Raw genomic sequence first — 15057 nt, 5'->3', positions numbered from 1 at the left:
CTCTAAATGACTTTAACACACTTTACACTACCCTGGGTCTTTCCGTGCCAATCCATTGGCCAACTTACACTATGGGTTCTAAAAACCAATTCCCATTGACCAAACTGTGGTGCTTATCAATTTGGGGTCTCACTCCCCCGATTCATCTCCCGGTGCCCTTGCACAATTTCCGGGCTGAGTCGTGTAGCTCTCCCAGCAGGTCTACCCACCTGCACACCTCCACCACTGTAGTTGCCACCCGAGCTTACCGAGCTCTTCACCCTAACCTATCTAACTGGGGAAGGCCCCTCCTGGCTCTGTCACCCCTCGGTGCCCTCTGGCACTGGGCTACTCGGGTCTGTCCTCCGGATCCTCGGGCCCCATCCACAACAACTCTACCGGCTCCCAGAGCCCACCTGCGGCCTCACCTGGCCGACATCCTCACAGTGGTGGAGTGCCCATAACTACAAGTGGTCACGCAACTACCACAACCCCCAAGGAACTGCAGCCGCATGCAGCTGAAGCTCCGAGGGAGTTGGTGACGTAATGTCATGGTCAAGGACCATAGCCTTCAACTGGCATCGTTCCGAGCATAACTCCCAAGGGATTCGGACCGGCATGCAGTTGGAACCCCAAGGGAATTGGTTACTCCGGACACCAGGTGGGGAAACTATGGTGCGCCATGATCATAACTACGAATTCAGCCACACGCCCACCCATTCCACTTTACTCATGCACCAATCACAACACTCCTGTGCAACTACCCGCACCACAGATGCCAATATCCAACCACAATTTACCTGTACCCTCTACCTAACACTTACACTACCCTCCCCGGGTATTCGTGATGGGGGTCAATTCTTCCCCCATTCACACCTTTGCACCATCCACTCCACTCCACAGTTTCCACCATACTCACTCCACGACCATCCATTCCATACTCCATATATTCCACACTCCATGTATTCCACACAACCATTCTCCATACACCTGCAGTTGCACACCTGTGCAATCACTCCTATACCTGGTGCTTCCTGCACCCTCCTTCCTCCCTGGACCATTTGGTCAACACAACACACATCGCCATCACTCACTCATACACTGCTCCATCCACCTGTTCAGTTGCACACCTGTGCAATCTCAATACAACTCACAATCACAATCATTTACTCATACCCTGCTCAATACACTTTCGATCCTCACACACACGGCATCATCTCATATAACTACTCCCCTCTGAAACTCGCGCTTCCCAGTCGCCCCTTTAAACTATTGCGCTCCCTCGTCATTATAATCCAACTACCCTCTCTATGTCCCCACTACCGGTTCAATGTTGCTACCTATCCTTAACGTTACCTATTGTCACCTTCTCTCGATCCCTACACACGATATCCTAACCCTCCCGGGCTAGTTTTCACTGCCAAACCCCATAACTAGTGCTCCTTTGCCCCCGCTGTGAGGGATGGCAGAGTTGCCATCCCATCACATCGGGTATCTTCCACTATAAATTTTGCTCACCAAATTCCAACCAATCAAAAATTTTCTATCCCAAAATTTCGAATCCAAAAACACTATCACCATCATCACAGTCCGCTTTATCTGAGCCTTGGTGCGTCGTCACATCATTAAAACTCGGCTTCGCAAAGCCGAGCAATGAATTTGGGTGGTTTGGTCGCCTGCAGTTGGATCCGTCCGGCATTCACGACTCTGGGGAGGAGGCATGCTCGGGCCGAGGTTCCACGCATCATCGTGGCTTGGTACCTTGCGGTCCCGGGCCCGTTGACCGAGGCTCGCCCGGTCGGAACACCGTCCCCGCCACCAGGGGGCACCGTACCGCTTCCTCCTACTCGCCCCTGAACCGGACCGGTCGCCTCGCCCGACAAGGCCCGGACTCGACCGTGCGAGGCCCAGCATCCAACAAAGGGCGCCGCGCACTGAGCGCCCGCGTCGGCTATCCGTCACCCTAAACGCTAACCCGTTCAATGTCGATGCTTCACTTGCATACGCGACCCGTTTCACACTCACAAAACCTGGCGTCTCGGCGCCTCCAGTGCATCCCACACACTCCGTCCATTCCACCAACGCACTCCCTGTTACACACCACACCTCTCACGCACACTCGCAATTCGCACCCTCCCTTAACACACCTCGCGCACCGTCTTGCGCACTTTCCCTCGGTACGTACTCCGTACCACTCACCATGGGCGTGCACTCTTGCATCCACCCACTAACGTGCTCAGATGGGCTCTCCCACACCCGCGCCACAACCAACTCAGGTGTGCTTCCTCGCACACGTTCCACCACCACTTTACTCTCCGTGTCACACTCACCCTCGCACGTACACTCCGTATCGCTTTCACTCCCTGTGTCACACTCCGTACACCCCGACGTGCATTCTCGCTCGCACTCGGTTTCACACTCGCGCTCCGATGTGCCCTCTCGCACTCGCGCCACCACCAACTCACTCTCCGTACACCCCGACGTGCATTCTCGCTCGCACTCGGTTTCCCACTCGCGCTCCGATGTGCCCTCTCGCACTCGCGCCACCACCAACTCACTCTCCATACACCCCGACGTGCATTCTCGCTCGCACTCGGTTTCCCACTCGCGCTCCGATGTGCCCTCTCGCACTCGCGCCACCACCAACTGACTCTCCGTACACCCCGACGTGCATTCTCGCTCGCACTCGGTTTCACACTCGCGCACCGATGTGCTCTCTTGCACTCGCGCCACCACCAACTCACTCTCCGTACACCCCGACATGCATTCTCGCTCGCACTCGGTTTCCCACTCGCGCTCCGATGTGCCCTCTCGCACTCGCGCCACCACCAACTCACTCTCCGTACACCCCGACGTGCATTCTCGCTCGCACTCGGTTTCACACTCGCGCTCCGATGTGCTCTCTCGCACTCGCGCCACCACCAACTCACTCTCCGGGTCACTCTCACCCTCGCATGTACACTCTGTCGTGCATTCCCGCTCACACTCGGTTTCACTCCCACACTTTATAACACACCCACTCGCCGACGCACACCTTTTCCTCACACGCGTGCCATTTTTACTCACACGGGACCCTTCACCAACGCCCGGGTGCCATATTGACCCCAATCGCGCGACAATTCTCTTCGCGCCAAACCCCCTCTTACAAAATCTCCCGGCACCACACACAGCCTGTCTCACCTTCGGGGTTCTTCTTCCTCCCTGCACCGACACCTGCAAATCTTTATAAGGATTAATGAGCACAGCATCGTGATGTGAGCACGGACTTTGCACAGTTTCCATTCCTTCCTCCAACTGCTGGGCTACCTCCGTCGTCTTTTCAATTTCAACTATACCCACCACTACTTTTTCTTTATTCGCCTCAACGACCGCTGGCTTTAATAAAACTTTCTCTCCTACCTCAGCGGTCGCCGGCTGCCTCATACCCCGGGTCGCGATCTCTATACCCGTCATTGTACCCGCGCTTTCCTCCGCTTCGCTCAACCAGTGTTTCTCGACCCGCTTTACCTCGTCATGCACCCTTGGGACCTTTTCGCTCAACCTGCGGTTAACCTCCTTCTCAGCCTCCCTTACCTCATATGCGGCTCTGTCCCTCACCATTCCCTCAGTTATTTCTTCAATTTTATTACTCAATTTGTTTGGACCGTCATTCTCCCGTTTCATTTCCGCCATGATTTGGGCCATGAAGGCTTGCATGTCGCCCACCCCCATCTGCGCAGCGGGCGCGGCTACCGCGCGCTCGTGCGAGGCCCCATTTTGTGCGCCTCCAACCTCGTGCGTGGCGTCGCCATTTTGTGCACCTGCAACCCCCACTGTTAGTGTTACACCTTCTCCAACCTCCTCCCTGGGGTGCTGGGTCATTAACTCTACCTTATCTTCTAACCCCACCGGCATCCAGTTGCCTTGGTCCTCCATGGCACGACACAAATTTGGGATATTCTATAATTTCGGGCGCTCTTAATTTTGACCAAATTTTTTTTTTGATGTGATAAAAAATTTGGTTCGGGCCTCAAATCCCACTCCTGACACCATTTGTTACAGATCTGGGACGACGGCTCTCCCGTTAGCAAGGGGGGTTATCCCCTTGTCCGTTATACTGGCCGTCGCCGATCCTGGGGGTCTGTGACGTCACTGGTGGTCAGCTACGACCAGGGTAATCGGGCCAGAGACCCAAAAAAAAGACCCCCCGAATACCTGCTTACCGTGACCTCCCAACCAGCGAGGAGACAGCCCCGCCCGAGTCGCGACGGTAATGGACACGCCGAGCGAAGCGAGTCACGACCCAGGCCGTTAACAATTACTAACCCGATTATAGCAGTTTTAATCGTGCCACATAGACCAATGGAAAGAAAAGACTAAAGCAACTAGAGGAAGACGAAACCAAAGCTTGGAGAAAGAGCACACATTTATTATAACAAACACCAGAGGAAAAGAAAGATCAAAGTTGTACAAAGGTAGATGGATGTAAAAAGAACACAGGGCAGCCTTATCTATACAGTCTTACTTATACCCAGGACAGAACAAAGACAGACTCACACGGGGATGATGACAGGAATGGCAGGAGAAGGTCCGTTCAGCTGGCAAAGGCGGCCGGTTCGGCTCGTTCAGCCGTCGACGTTCCGTTCCGACCTCGCGTCGTGGTTTAAAGCGAACCCGACAACCGCTGGAACCAACGTGGTTGCGTCGACGCCACGACCCTCTCGCGCTCTCAGTAATGATGGGATTTCCTCTCAGGCAAGGCACGATCTCTCGCGTCAGGCAACCCTCTTGTGCTGTGCACTCATCACCTCTGCTGGTCTCAAGCCTTCTCTCTTCCCATCTCCTCATGCGCGATCCTCGAACGCATATATGAAGTGGGGTCGCGACACGCCCTCGGCCGTTTGGGTCCCGCCCACGTGCTCTGTTTGTAGCCTTATTTGGTAACGGAGCTGAACAGCTCCGCCCTTGTGGCGAGCCACGGCCACGCCTCTTCTCGGCGACCCCGCCTTCTTGTCCAATGCAGAGCACCAAGGCCAGGGAGAGGGCGTGCACCTCACGCCTGTTGAGCTGTTTGCAGAGAGATAGGGAGTTTGCTGGGGTATGGCGTTATTGAAGGGGAGCTAACCTTATTTGGTAATGCAACGTGGTGTCAATCTCGTGGATACAGAGCCTTAATTAAACATAGAATAGGAAATAATTAGCAAGATGATTCTAAGATTGGCTGCGTGTTGCGATGGCCTGGGGTGCGATATTTAATAATTAATAAAAGGGGATAATATTACAAAGGGGGATATTTACAAGTGAAGGGGGGGGGGGGGGGGGTTCCCAAATCGGTAACAATATATATATTGTGATGAATTTTGGGTAGGGGCATATATATAGATTTAGGTAGATCGGCATAGGCAGGTGCTTCGTCTGTCGTGACAGGGAATCTTGAGATAATAAGTTCTGTAGCCCGAATGTCGGATTAAGCTTGTGTCTTCGTCCCCATTATGAGGAATGTGGCATGTTAAATAGTTGTAGGGATTTGTTCCGTGCTCCTCCCCGACCCCCTGGTCACGGTGTACCTGTGAGCCCCGAGAGGAGTCACGTCAGAAAAATGTGTTATTCTGTATGTCAAAGATCAATGGTGTAGCCACACCAATTGTTACAAACCAACAGGTATTGTATTAAGATCACACAAGAATAACAGTATAAAAACAATAGTAATCAATTGTACAACAAATAGTATATCATTCCTATGATGGTACCATCAGGTTCGTACAATATAACTCACGGTGCTCCAAGTGAGCGAAAAGAAGAAGATTCCCAATGTCTCTATTCCCCGGCTTCAAGCCAAAGTCGATCCGCTCCAGCGATCGACAGATCACTGCCAAAGCTGTTCAAAGGCGCCCTCCAGGCGACTGGGAAATCCAAAGATGCCCTCCAGGCGAATAGGAAATCACATCCTCGGGTATGGACGTTCCACAGCTTGCAGTCGGCAAACCTCAGATTTACCTTCAGGTATATCGGCGTTGCACACACACACACACACCAGATACGTCTGAAAGCGGTGAAAACGGCTGACGTGAAGTAAAGAAAAACCTTGCGCAACGCGCAAAGGCTGAAGCGAAGCAAAGAAACCTTGCTCGACGCACAAAGCGCGTGAGTCAAAATGGCCGACGGCCGTACTCGAGACGTAACGGCAGTCCAACGATTCTCTTTGGAATCGACCGCAAAACCTGATACGCAGGTTGATCTGTCACAGCGATAACAACTCTGTCGCATGGATCCCTTTCCTGGGAAACCCAAAGTTCACTTGTGACTCTTGCTCGCCAATGTTCGCTCTCGACCTCGAAGCGACGACGCTTCTTGTCCGACTCCACTCGCTCCGCCTTCTTTTCTCCTGTTCTTCCTTTTCGTCGTCCGGTTCCCAATCTGGTTTCCGGTTTCTTTTAACTCTAACTTTTTCACCTTTTGAAAATAGTTCATAAACAATAAACCTTTTGAAAACAATAATAGTACATGGAATCAAAAATGTTTACAGTGGATGAAAACCACCACAACGGAAGTGACGAATCCGTAACACTTCCCCCCTCAAGAAAAAGTTTGAACATAGTGAAAACTTTCTTTGCAGGCAAAAACTCTTTTAACAAGCAAAAGTAAAACTCACACCCAAATCATCATTTCCCGTGAGCAACGATAATTAATTAATATTTCCCAAAATAAAGCAACAAAACTTCCAAACAACCTCCAGAAATTTCCAAAGTTAGTTCACTCTGGACACAGCATCAGCAACGACATTGTCCCTGCCCTTTACATGCTCAATTTCCAAGTTGAACTCCTGCAAAGCCAAACTCCCATCTCATCAACCTCTGGTTTTTCTTTTTCATTTTTTGAATGAAGGTTAAGGGTTTTGATCAAAAATCCAAAGCAAAGCAAATCTATAGCACTTTTTGAAGGAGGCTGAGCTGGGAGCCATGTTTCATGGTAGTTGGTGAGGCCTGGAAGTATTCGCTGTGTGGACGCATTTAGGAATGTTGAGTTCACAGGTTAATCCATGTAGAAATCTTGACTCAGCTACTCCGCAGCATTCAGTGTTTCAAACTCTTCCTAACTTTCATAATAATAATCACGGTTGGAGCGCTTGTCGCTGTAGTCACGTGAATAGCGGTCTCCTTCTCGGCCACTACCCTGATAATCATCCCTTCGGGAGCTGCCGTAACTCTGGGAGCCTCCATAGTAATCTCGACTGCGGCTGCCACCAAAACTACTACTCCCACCCCGGGAGCCATAGCCACCCCTGAAACTACCTCCCCGTTTTCCTCCTTTGTAGCCCCCTCGACGCCCATGGCCTGCCTTCTCCACTGTTATGGTCCGACCATCCAAATCCTTGCCATTCAAATCCTTTTCTGCATCTTTGGCGTCCTTTGTGTTTTCAAACGTGACAAAGCCAAACCCTCTCGACTTTTGCGGCTCCCTGTCTTTTATCAGCAGCACTTCCCAGAGTGGTCCATATTTGCCGAAGACAGAGTCCAGAACATCTTCCCTTGTGTTGAAGTTCAGTCCACCTACAAAGAGCTTGCCAACATTGCCTCCATCCATGACTTGTGTGTGTTGACACTTAGTTTCAGGATACTTGACAAGACGTGTCGGTGCAAAGCGTGACGTCAGTACCTTCTTCTTCTCTTCAGAGCACTTCGTACCCATAGCACGAGTTGCGGCACAGGATGGAAAGATACCCGGAATCTCTCGCTCTAACTGTGCGGCGTTATTTTCCATACCAGGCTTTTCAACAAACATCGGATTACCAGAAACTTGACCACCGGCCAAATTATTCCCGATAACAAAAGAGATTCCCTCGATAGGAAGAGTGGCTTGTAAACCTACGGTGACCGGTCCTGACACCAAATCAGACTTTAAATGGATGACATGAAGTGGAGCTTTAACATAGCCACCAACCCCCTGTAAAAGAACACTAACACCAGTTGCCTTCTTCTCTGACAATGGCAAAATGCCTTCAAGCATCAAAGATTGATGTGCTCCTGTGTCCCTCAATACCCGAATAGGTCTCTGGTTAGTCAAGTCTCCATCCAGTGACACAAACCCCTCTGAAATAAAAGGTTTGTAACCCTCTTGAACAAGGTCGTTCTGTGATGCCGTAACTTTGGCATGGGAACCTTCACAAGGCACTGTCCTCCAAGGACGATTTCTCGCATTGGCCAATGCCTTCGGAGTTGTACTAGTCTGACTCCGCTCCTGATTTTTCCTTTTCAGGGCATAACATTGGGACATCAAATGTCCAGGTTTCTTGCAAAAAGCGCAAGTAGGCCCGGAGGAAAAACTCGTGGTCTGTCTCGGGCCCCCCGGAAGATAAGTCTGTCATGGAACTGTAGTCTTCTGATTCCAAAAAGTCGCGGTATCAGATTTGTCCTCATAGTCATCTCTAGGCCGCCCCCATGAATATTCGTTCTCCGCACCGGATTTACCATAACTCCCCTGGCTAACTCTAGGTGGGAAGTTAGGTTTGTGGAACCCCATCCTGTGTGTCAAGGCATAGTCATCTGCCACGGTTGCTGCCTCATACAACTCTGGTACTTTCTTTTCATCCAGATGTACTTTAATGTCCGCGTGGACACACTGTTTGAATTCCTCCACCAAGATCAATTTTCGCAACCGGTTGAAGTCTTTCCCAATCCCCTTCGAATCACACCACCGATCAAACATGGTTTCCTTCATTCTGGCAAACTCCACATGGGTCTCACTCTCCCTCTTCCTGGCATTCCTGAATTTTTGCCGGTAAGCTTCGGGGACCAATTCATAGGCCTTGAGAATGGTTTTCTTCACCATCTCATAATCTGCACATTGGTCAATCGGTAAAGCCGAATAGATATCTTGAGCTTTACCCATCAAAACACTTTGCACTAACATAGTCCAGGACCCCACAGGCCATTTTAGCATTTGAGCCACTTTCTCAAAGTGTAAAAAAACTTGGCTACCTCCTTTTCATTGAAGGGTGGATCCAGCCTCACATGCCTACCAACATCCCACGTGTTCTGACTAGTTGTCGAACTAGCCGGCATGGATACGACTTCTCTCCGTTCTCCCATTAATTCCAGCTCCTTGAGTTTAAGTTCTTTCTGATACTCCATGTCATGTTCCTTTAACTCCCTTTCGGCTCTCCTTTCCTCTGCTCTTTCCTTTGCTCTTCTTTCTTCTTCAGCTCTCCTTTCCTCGGTTCTTCTCTCCTCGAGTTCTCGTTCCTGTTCTACTCTTCTTTCCTCGAGTTCCCTATCAGCTCTCCTTTCCTCTGCTTTTAATCTTTCCTGGCTCTGCAGTTGCATCTCCATTTTCCGGAGCTCCACATTTTCTTTTTCCTCGGGTAACCAATCCAAGGCTACCTCTGTCCATGTTGCTTGTCCCACCAGAGATTCTACCACCACTGTCTGCATCTCTGCTTTCTTCATATGAGCTCGGACCTCCAAGTTAAAATGTTTGGCCAATATCAAGAATTCCGATCTTTTTAACGCTTGGAACTGTGCCTCAGTAGGGGACGCCGCAAACTGTTCTGCGTCAAACACCATGGTGACTATTAGTTAGCACCTGCTAACCTTCACACAAAAATTTCCCAATATATATATATATATTTTTTTAAATTTGGGAATGTTAGGGAATTCTATCCCGGATGAGGATTTTAGGGAATTCTATCCTGGAATTTTGTCAGCAAAGACGAGCCCCCAATTTCAATTTGGGCCAATTTTGGACGAGCCCCCAATTTCTCGGACGAGCCCCCAATTTCTGTTTCCGTGCTCCTCCCCGACCCCCTGGTCACGGTGTACCTCCGAGCCCCGAGAGGAGTCACGGCAGAAAAATGTGTTATTCTGTATGTCAAAGATTAATGGTGAAGCCACACCAATTGTGACAAACCAACAGGTATTGCATTAAGATCACACAAGAATAACAGTACAAAAACAATAGTAATCAATTGTACAACAAATAGTATATCATTCCTATGATGGTACCATCAGGTTCGTACAATATAACTCACGGTGCTCCAAGTGAGCGAAAAGAAGAAGATTCCCAATGTCTCTTCCCCGGCTTCAAGCCAAAGTCGATCCGCTCCAGCGATCGACAGATCAATGTCCAATCGAGACCAGAATCCCGTTGAGTTGGCAGTTACAGTCCGGCTGCCAAAGCTGTGCAAAGGCGCCCTCCAGGCGACTGGGAAATCCAAAGGCGCCCTCCAGGCGACTGGGAAATCACACTCTCGGGTATGGACGTTCCACAGCTCGCAGTCGGCAAACCTCAGATTTACCTTCAGGTATATCCGCGTTGCACACACACACACCAGATACGTCTGAAAGCGGTGAAAACGGCTGACGTGAAGCAAAGAAAAACCTTGCGCGATGTGCAAAGCGCGTGAGTCAAAATGGCCGATTATTTAATTATTTGGCATGGGTCAAAATGGCCGATTATTTAATTATTTGGCATGGGGGCGGTGTACTTTGAATGTATCTGTACCTGTTTTTCCCCTTTCCATTTGTGTGTATTTGAAGTGAGTGTGCGGGATCTCGATTTAGGAGCATTATTTATTTATCGTCACGTTCATTGTTCTTGGGTTCCGTAAAATAAACGTGTTTTTTTTTGTACATTTAATTTGGTGTTCGCTTGATTTAATCTCCACAGCTTTGAGGGCTGCCATCGGAACCGTGAGGTAAGGAACTTGAGCATCCTCACCATCCCCTCACCCGCCTCCCTCCCTGCGTGTATGAACTGTGCCATATTTGAATTGAACGCCTTCGGAGTTAAAGCTTGCTCGGTTAATCTGTTTCCTTGGTCGTTTTTTAAATCGCGAGAAACACGACAATATATATATGTATGTATATACAGCAATACCCCGGCCTACGTCATTAATTGGTTCCATAAGCCGTGACGTAACTTGGTTTTTGACGTAAACCGGGCGTAATGTCTTTAAAATGCCTTAAAATGAAGACAAACACCGTAAAACTTGAGTAAATAACTGGAGGAGGCTGCAGCTTCGCCCTGAATCTTTGCCGCTCCCTGTCGGGAGTCCCTCCGTTGTTTTCTATCGGTCGGGTCTTCTCCTCGAACGGGGTGACCGGCACGGACGTGTCGACTGTGAGCGGGCTTGTGTGCCGAGTGGCTCCGCGGCCCACTTCACCACGGCGTGCTTTACCCAACGTGTCCGAGCAGTTTCACCGGTAGTCGTGTCGTGTCGTCTGTGATGAACGAACGAGCTCAGGGTTCCGTGAACCTGGCCACCCCGGGGATCGACGCTCGCCTCCGAGTCGTAAGCCTGCCCCATCTTTCCTCGAGCGGCCGAAGTTGCGTGCTTCTTTTTTTTTGGACGATGTGATATACGCAGAAACGACGACGTACAGGCAGGCATTTGCAAATCCATGCACATGTGCACATGCACACGTCGATCGGTTTGTCGACGCCGGATGCCGGCGAGGTGCCCGACGAGGCACCCTGGCTCGAGGCATGACACGGTCGGTCGTTTCACATGGGCCATGGGCCATTGGACCTGACCTCGTCGCGGACATTGCACACTCTGCACGGTGACGTGACGTCTGCCACGGACGGTCGTCCGAGCCGGCATCGTCGTCATGTTTCGCCGTTGCCACGTTGCGTTGGTTGTTTTACACAGTAAAGGAACTTTTACACAGTAAAGGAATAATCACAAAAATAACAGCGAAAGGCAAAGCAAGCACGTGACTGCAGCACACGACAAAATGCATATGGCGTCGCCTTTGTTTTGAATGAGAACCAGCAGCTACGCGTATGAAATTTACTCTAGAAGAGTGGCGTAAAGTCGGATTTGACGTAGGTCGAAGAAATGGCGTAAAACGGGGTTCGCTTTCTATTTGTACCAATATATATATTTGGATGGAGGAGGAATATATATTGGTACAAATAGAAAGCGAATCGCATTCACATGAGCGGAAATTTTTTTTTCCTGCACAAACGAGCAAGGTGGCATGAGCTATGGCAATGAAGCAATGTTCTCTCTAATGAGTTTCTGATTAATAAATTGAGTGTACTTTATATAAAGAAAAACAGAAAAGACGAAATCTAAAGGAAGGCGCATATGGCGGGTACACCCCATACTCCGAAAGAGATGTGGACAGGACACTAGCCACAGCCTTGTTGAAGAGTTACAACTTTAAGGCGAGAAATTTCAACAAGATTATGACAGCAATGATGGCAGGTCACCATCCGGTGGCATTGCAGATACGATTTGAATCGCTATATTGTGCGATCGGAATAATCGCATCTGTATCCGCATGCGGACACATCATGTGTACACTGACATTGATGACCTTTTATCTCGATTTTCACTCTTTTTTATCCGTATTCGTTTTTATGTGAACACAGCTTTATGCTTGAAACTTCAGCTGCACATAGTTTCCCACAGTAATCACAATATACTCTACCATCACTTGAAATAATTTTTAATGAAAGTTTGTTAATCTCAGATCTGCCAAAATCAAAAGACAATTACATTTTAATGTGGAGACATTTACCTGATGCAATTATACCATTTATTACATATTTAAATAATATTTAAACAAAACCGTTAAAAACAATCTGGGAAAAGTCCCTAAGGGTTGAATGAGTAAGGACGAAACTAGAGTTGGAAAAGCTGGAGAGGTGGAAGAAAAAGGAGATCAAGGGGGCGGGGCACAATGCTAGACAAGGGGGCGAGAGAACAAGCCCGTGTCCGCGAGGAGAGAAAGAATTAATAAAGGAATTTTTTTTTTGTATTTAAAATGTGAGACAAAGGGTAAGATGTTCTTGGGAGGTAGGGGGAGAAAAGAAAATCAAAGAAACAAGCAAATACAGCTAAGCAAAGAACTTATATTCACAATATACTGACGGGGAGGAGGGGGTGGGTGGTGGCCGGTGGTGGGGGGGGGGGGGGGGAGCCTAGAGAGACCAGGCCACGCAAGGGGTGCGAACAAAAAACGAGTAATCACACACAAGTTTGCAATAACTACAAAACCAAAACTAACTAGAAACACACAACAACACATACACAATAAGATCAGTGGAAATTTGACAGACACAAATGAGAAAATACTCAAACTTCGATGTCGTGGAGACCGAAGCAAGCCTCCTTGCTTGAGGGACCGGAAGCGAAAGTCCGAAATTCATCCAAATTGGAAACTCCATCCAACTTGGTGTGGGGAGGAATTGGGGGTGGGGGGGTGGGGGGGGGCAGGAGAGTAGTATGCATTGGGGTGGACAAAATGGATACCGAAGGAAACTCTCAGGAGGGAAAAACGTAAAATTTGGATGGAGGAGGATTTGGATGGATTTGGATGGATTGGGGTGGGGTGTGAAGGAGGGGGAGGAGGGTTACCAAGGGTCGAGAAGAACATGGTTTTGGATTTGGGACGATCTGAGATGGTGGTGAACAGTTGTCTTGAAGACCTGGAGTGAAGAATGAGATTGAAGAAGATGTGGAAGGTGGTTCTACAGGCAGGAACGAAAAAAAATAGGTGAGCAGTGATCCTGGATTTAGGTAGTTTCACAAGAAAGGTTGGCCATGTGTGCCCCGCATACATCTGGGGAGGGGAGGAGGGGTGGACAAAGCACAGCAGAAAGGAGGCGATAGAAGACAGAGATCACTGACCGGTCTGCTATGGTGAAGTGACTCAGCTTCATCGCGGGAGATTCCGATAATCTTAAAGGCCTTGGTTTTCATGGCATCAAGGAGGGCAAGGTGTGAGGCAGGGAAGCCAGCCCAGAAGGGAGAGCAGTCCTCCATCAAGCTACGGATGAAAGCCTTGTCAGTGGATAGGAGTTCAGGAGTGCCTAGGAAATGCTTTATATGAGGAAGATGCCCAGTCGGCAGCTGGCTTTGGAGGCCAACTTTGAAATGTGGTTTGCCCAAGTAAGATCATGGCTGAAAGTGAGACCCAGGAGATTGAACGACTGAACTTCCTCACAAGGAAAGGATTGTTAAGAAAGTAGAGAGGAGGGGTTGCCAGGTGATCCTTTTCAGAGAGAGATAGTGATAGTGTGAGATTTGGATGGGTGATTACAAAACATGGTGGATGAATTGTGTTGGTGACAAGAACAAGCTGATTTGATTTTGGTTCAGGTCCGGATGCAGATCCGGCCTCTTGGTGGGATACAAAACGTAAACTGTTCCAGCCTGGCTGAGGTATGCACTCTACCGAGTACCATTATAGTTGATCATGTGTTACTTATGCCATTGCAGCCCGATATTGTGCTTTGTTTTTGAATATGCCCAGGTATATGATGTGCGGCTTTTTGGAAACGTTGAAATCTTCAGCGACCTGTTCCTGTCTGTTTGTGAATGGCCCTCGGATAGGTCGAAAATTCTCGTCTATGGCCTCAGGTCAGGATATGCATGTGTATTGCTTGTCATGACAGTGATATTTATAAATATCTTATGTAAGATTATCGTTGAGTTCCCTGAAACGTTTCCCTTTATTCTTTCACTGAAAGTTGAGAAACCATTTCAGGATGTTCCATGCAAAGAGAAAATCTTTCAGACAGCGCAGTGACAACCCTTTCAAAAGTATCTCCTATGATTTATCTTGAGATATGATAAAAATTTGCTAATCTCATATATCATAAGAAATTATTTGGACCTGAACTTGTACGAATACTGTGCATGTTTACTGCACTTCTAAATGCTGCTATTTGCTTTTTTGGTTTTTTTTGTACAGCCTGCCGATGACCGATGATTTGCCCCGCAACATTGAAACCGCAAGTGAAGACCAACGTGATGTATACGTGACTGTGTTATCGACGCCAGACTACAGGCCCTGCCATGAGTGTCGTCATATTGTTCATGATTCCTACGGTAATGCATTGCACTGCCGCAAGTTTTACCTGAGAGTTCAGAAAATTATTGGCTGCTTCACTACAATGAACTGTTTATACTGGGGTATAAAACCATCTGGACTACTAATCATCAGTGATTTCTAGAGTCGTGGGCTTTTGCGACTTATTCGACTGAGTATATAAAAGACTCGCAAGGTACCCGTGCTACGCACAGGAGGGAGGCCAGAGTCTTAAGAATATAGTTTTGAGACATTTTATGAAAACTCCCACCCACTT

The 15057-nt window shown here is 48.8% G+C and overlaps 1 protein-coding gene across 2 annotated transcripts in view; it reads left to right on the top strand.

The window, feature by feature from the left end:
• Nucleotides 1–15057, top strand: part of DCAF15 (DDB1 and CUL4 associated factor 15) — a 75348-nt gene that overhangs the window by 31240 nt on the left and 29051 nt on the right. For both annotated transcript variants that reach the window (XM_068110114.2, XM_068110123.2), the window contains exons 4-5: nt 14223–14329; nt 14664–14800. In XM_068110114.2, coding sequence (XP_067966215.1) covers nt 14223–14329; nt 14664–14800 — 244 coding nt within the window. The remainder of the gene's footprint in view (nt 1–14222; nt 14330–14663; nt 14801–15057) is intronic.

Source organism: Myxine glutinosa, chromosome 1 (genome assembly GCF_964187855.1).
Source record: "Myxine glutinosa chromosome 1, kmMyxGlut1.1, whole genome shotgun sequence".
Taxonomy (NCBI): domain Eukaryota; kingdom Metazoa; phylum Chordata; class Myxini; order Myxiniformes; family Myxinidae; genus Myxine; species Myxine glutinosa.
Note: the sequence above shows the minus strand (reverse complement) of the source record. Positions and strands in the feature narration are given on the sequence as shown.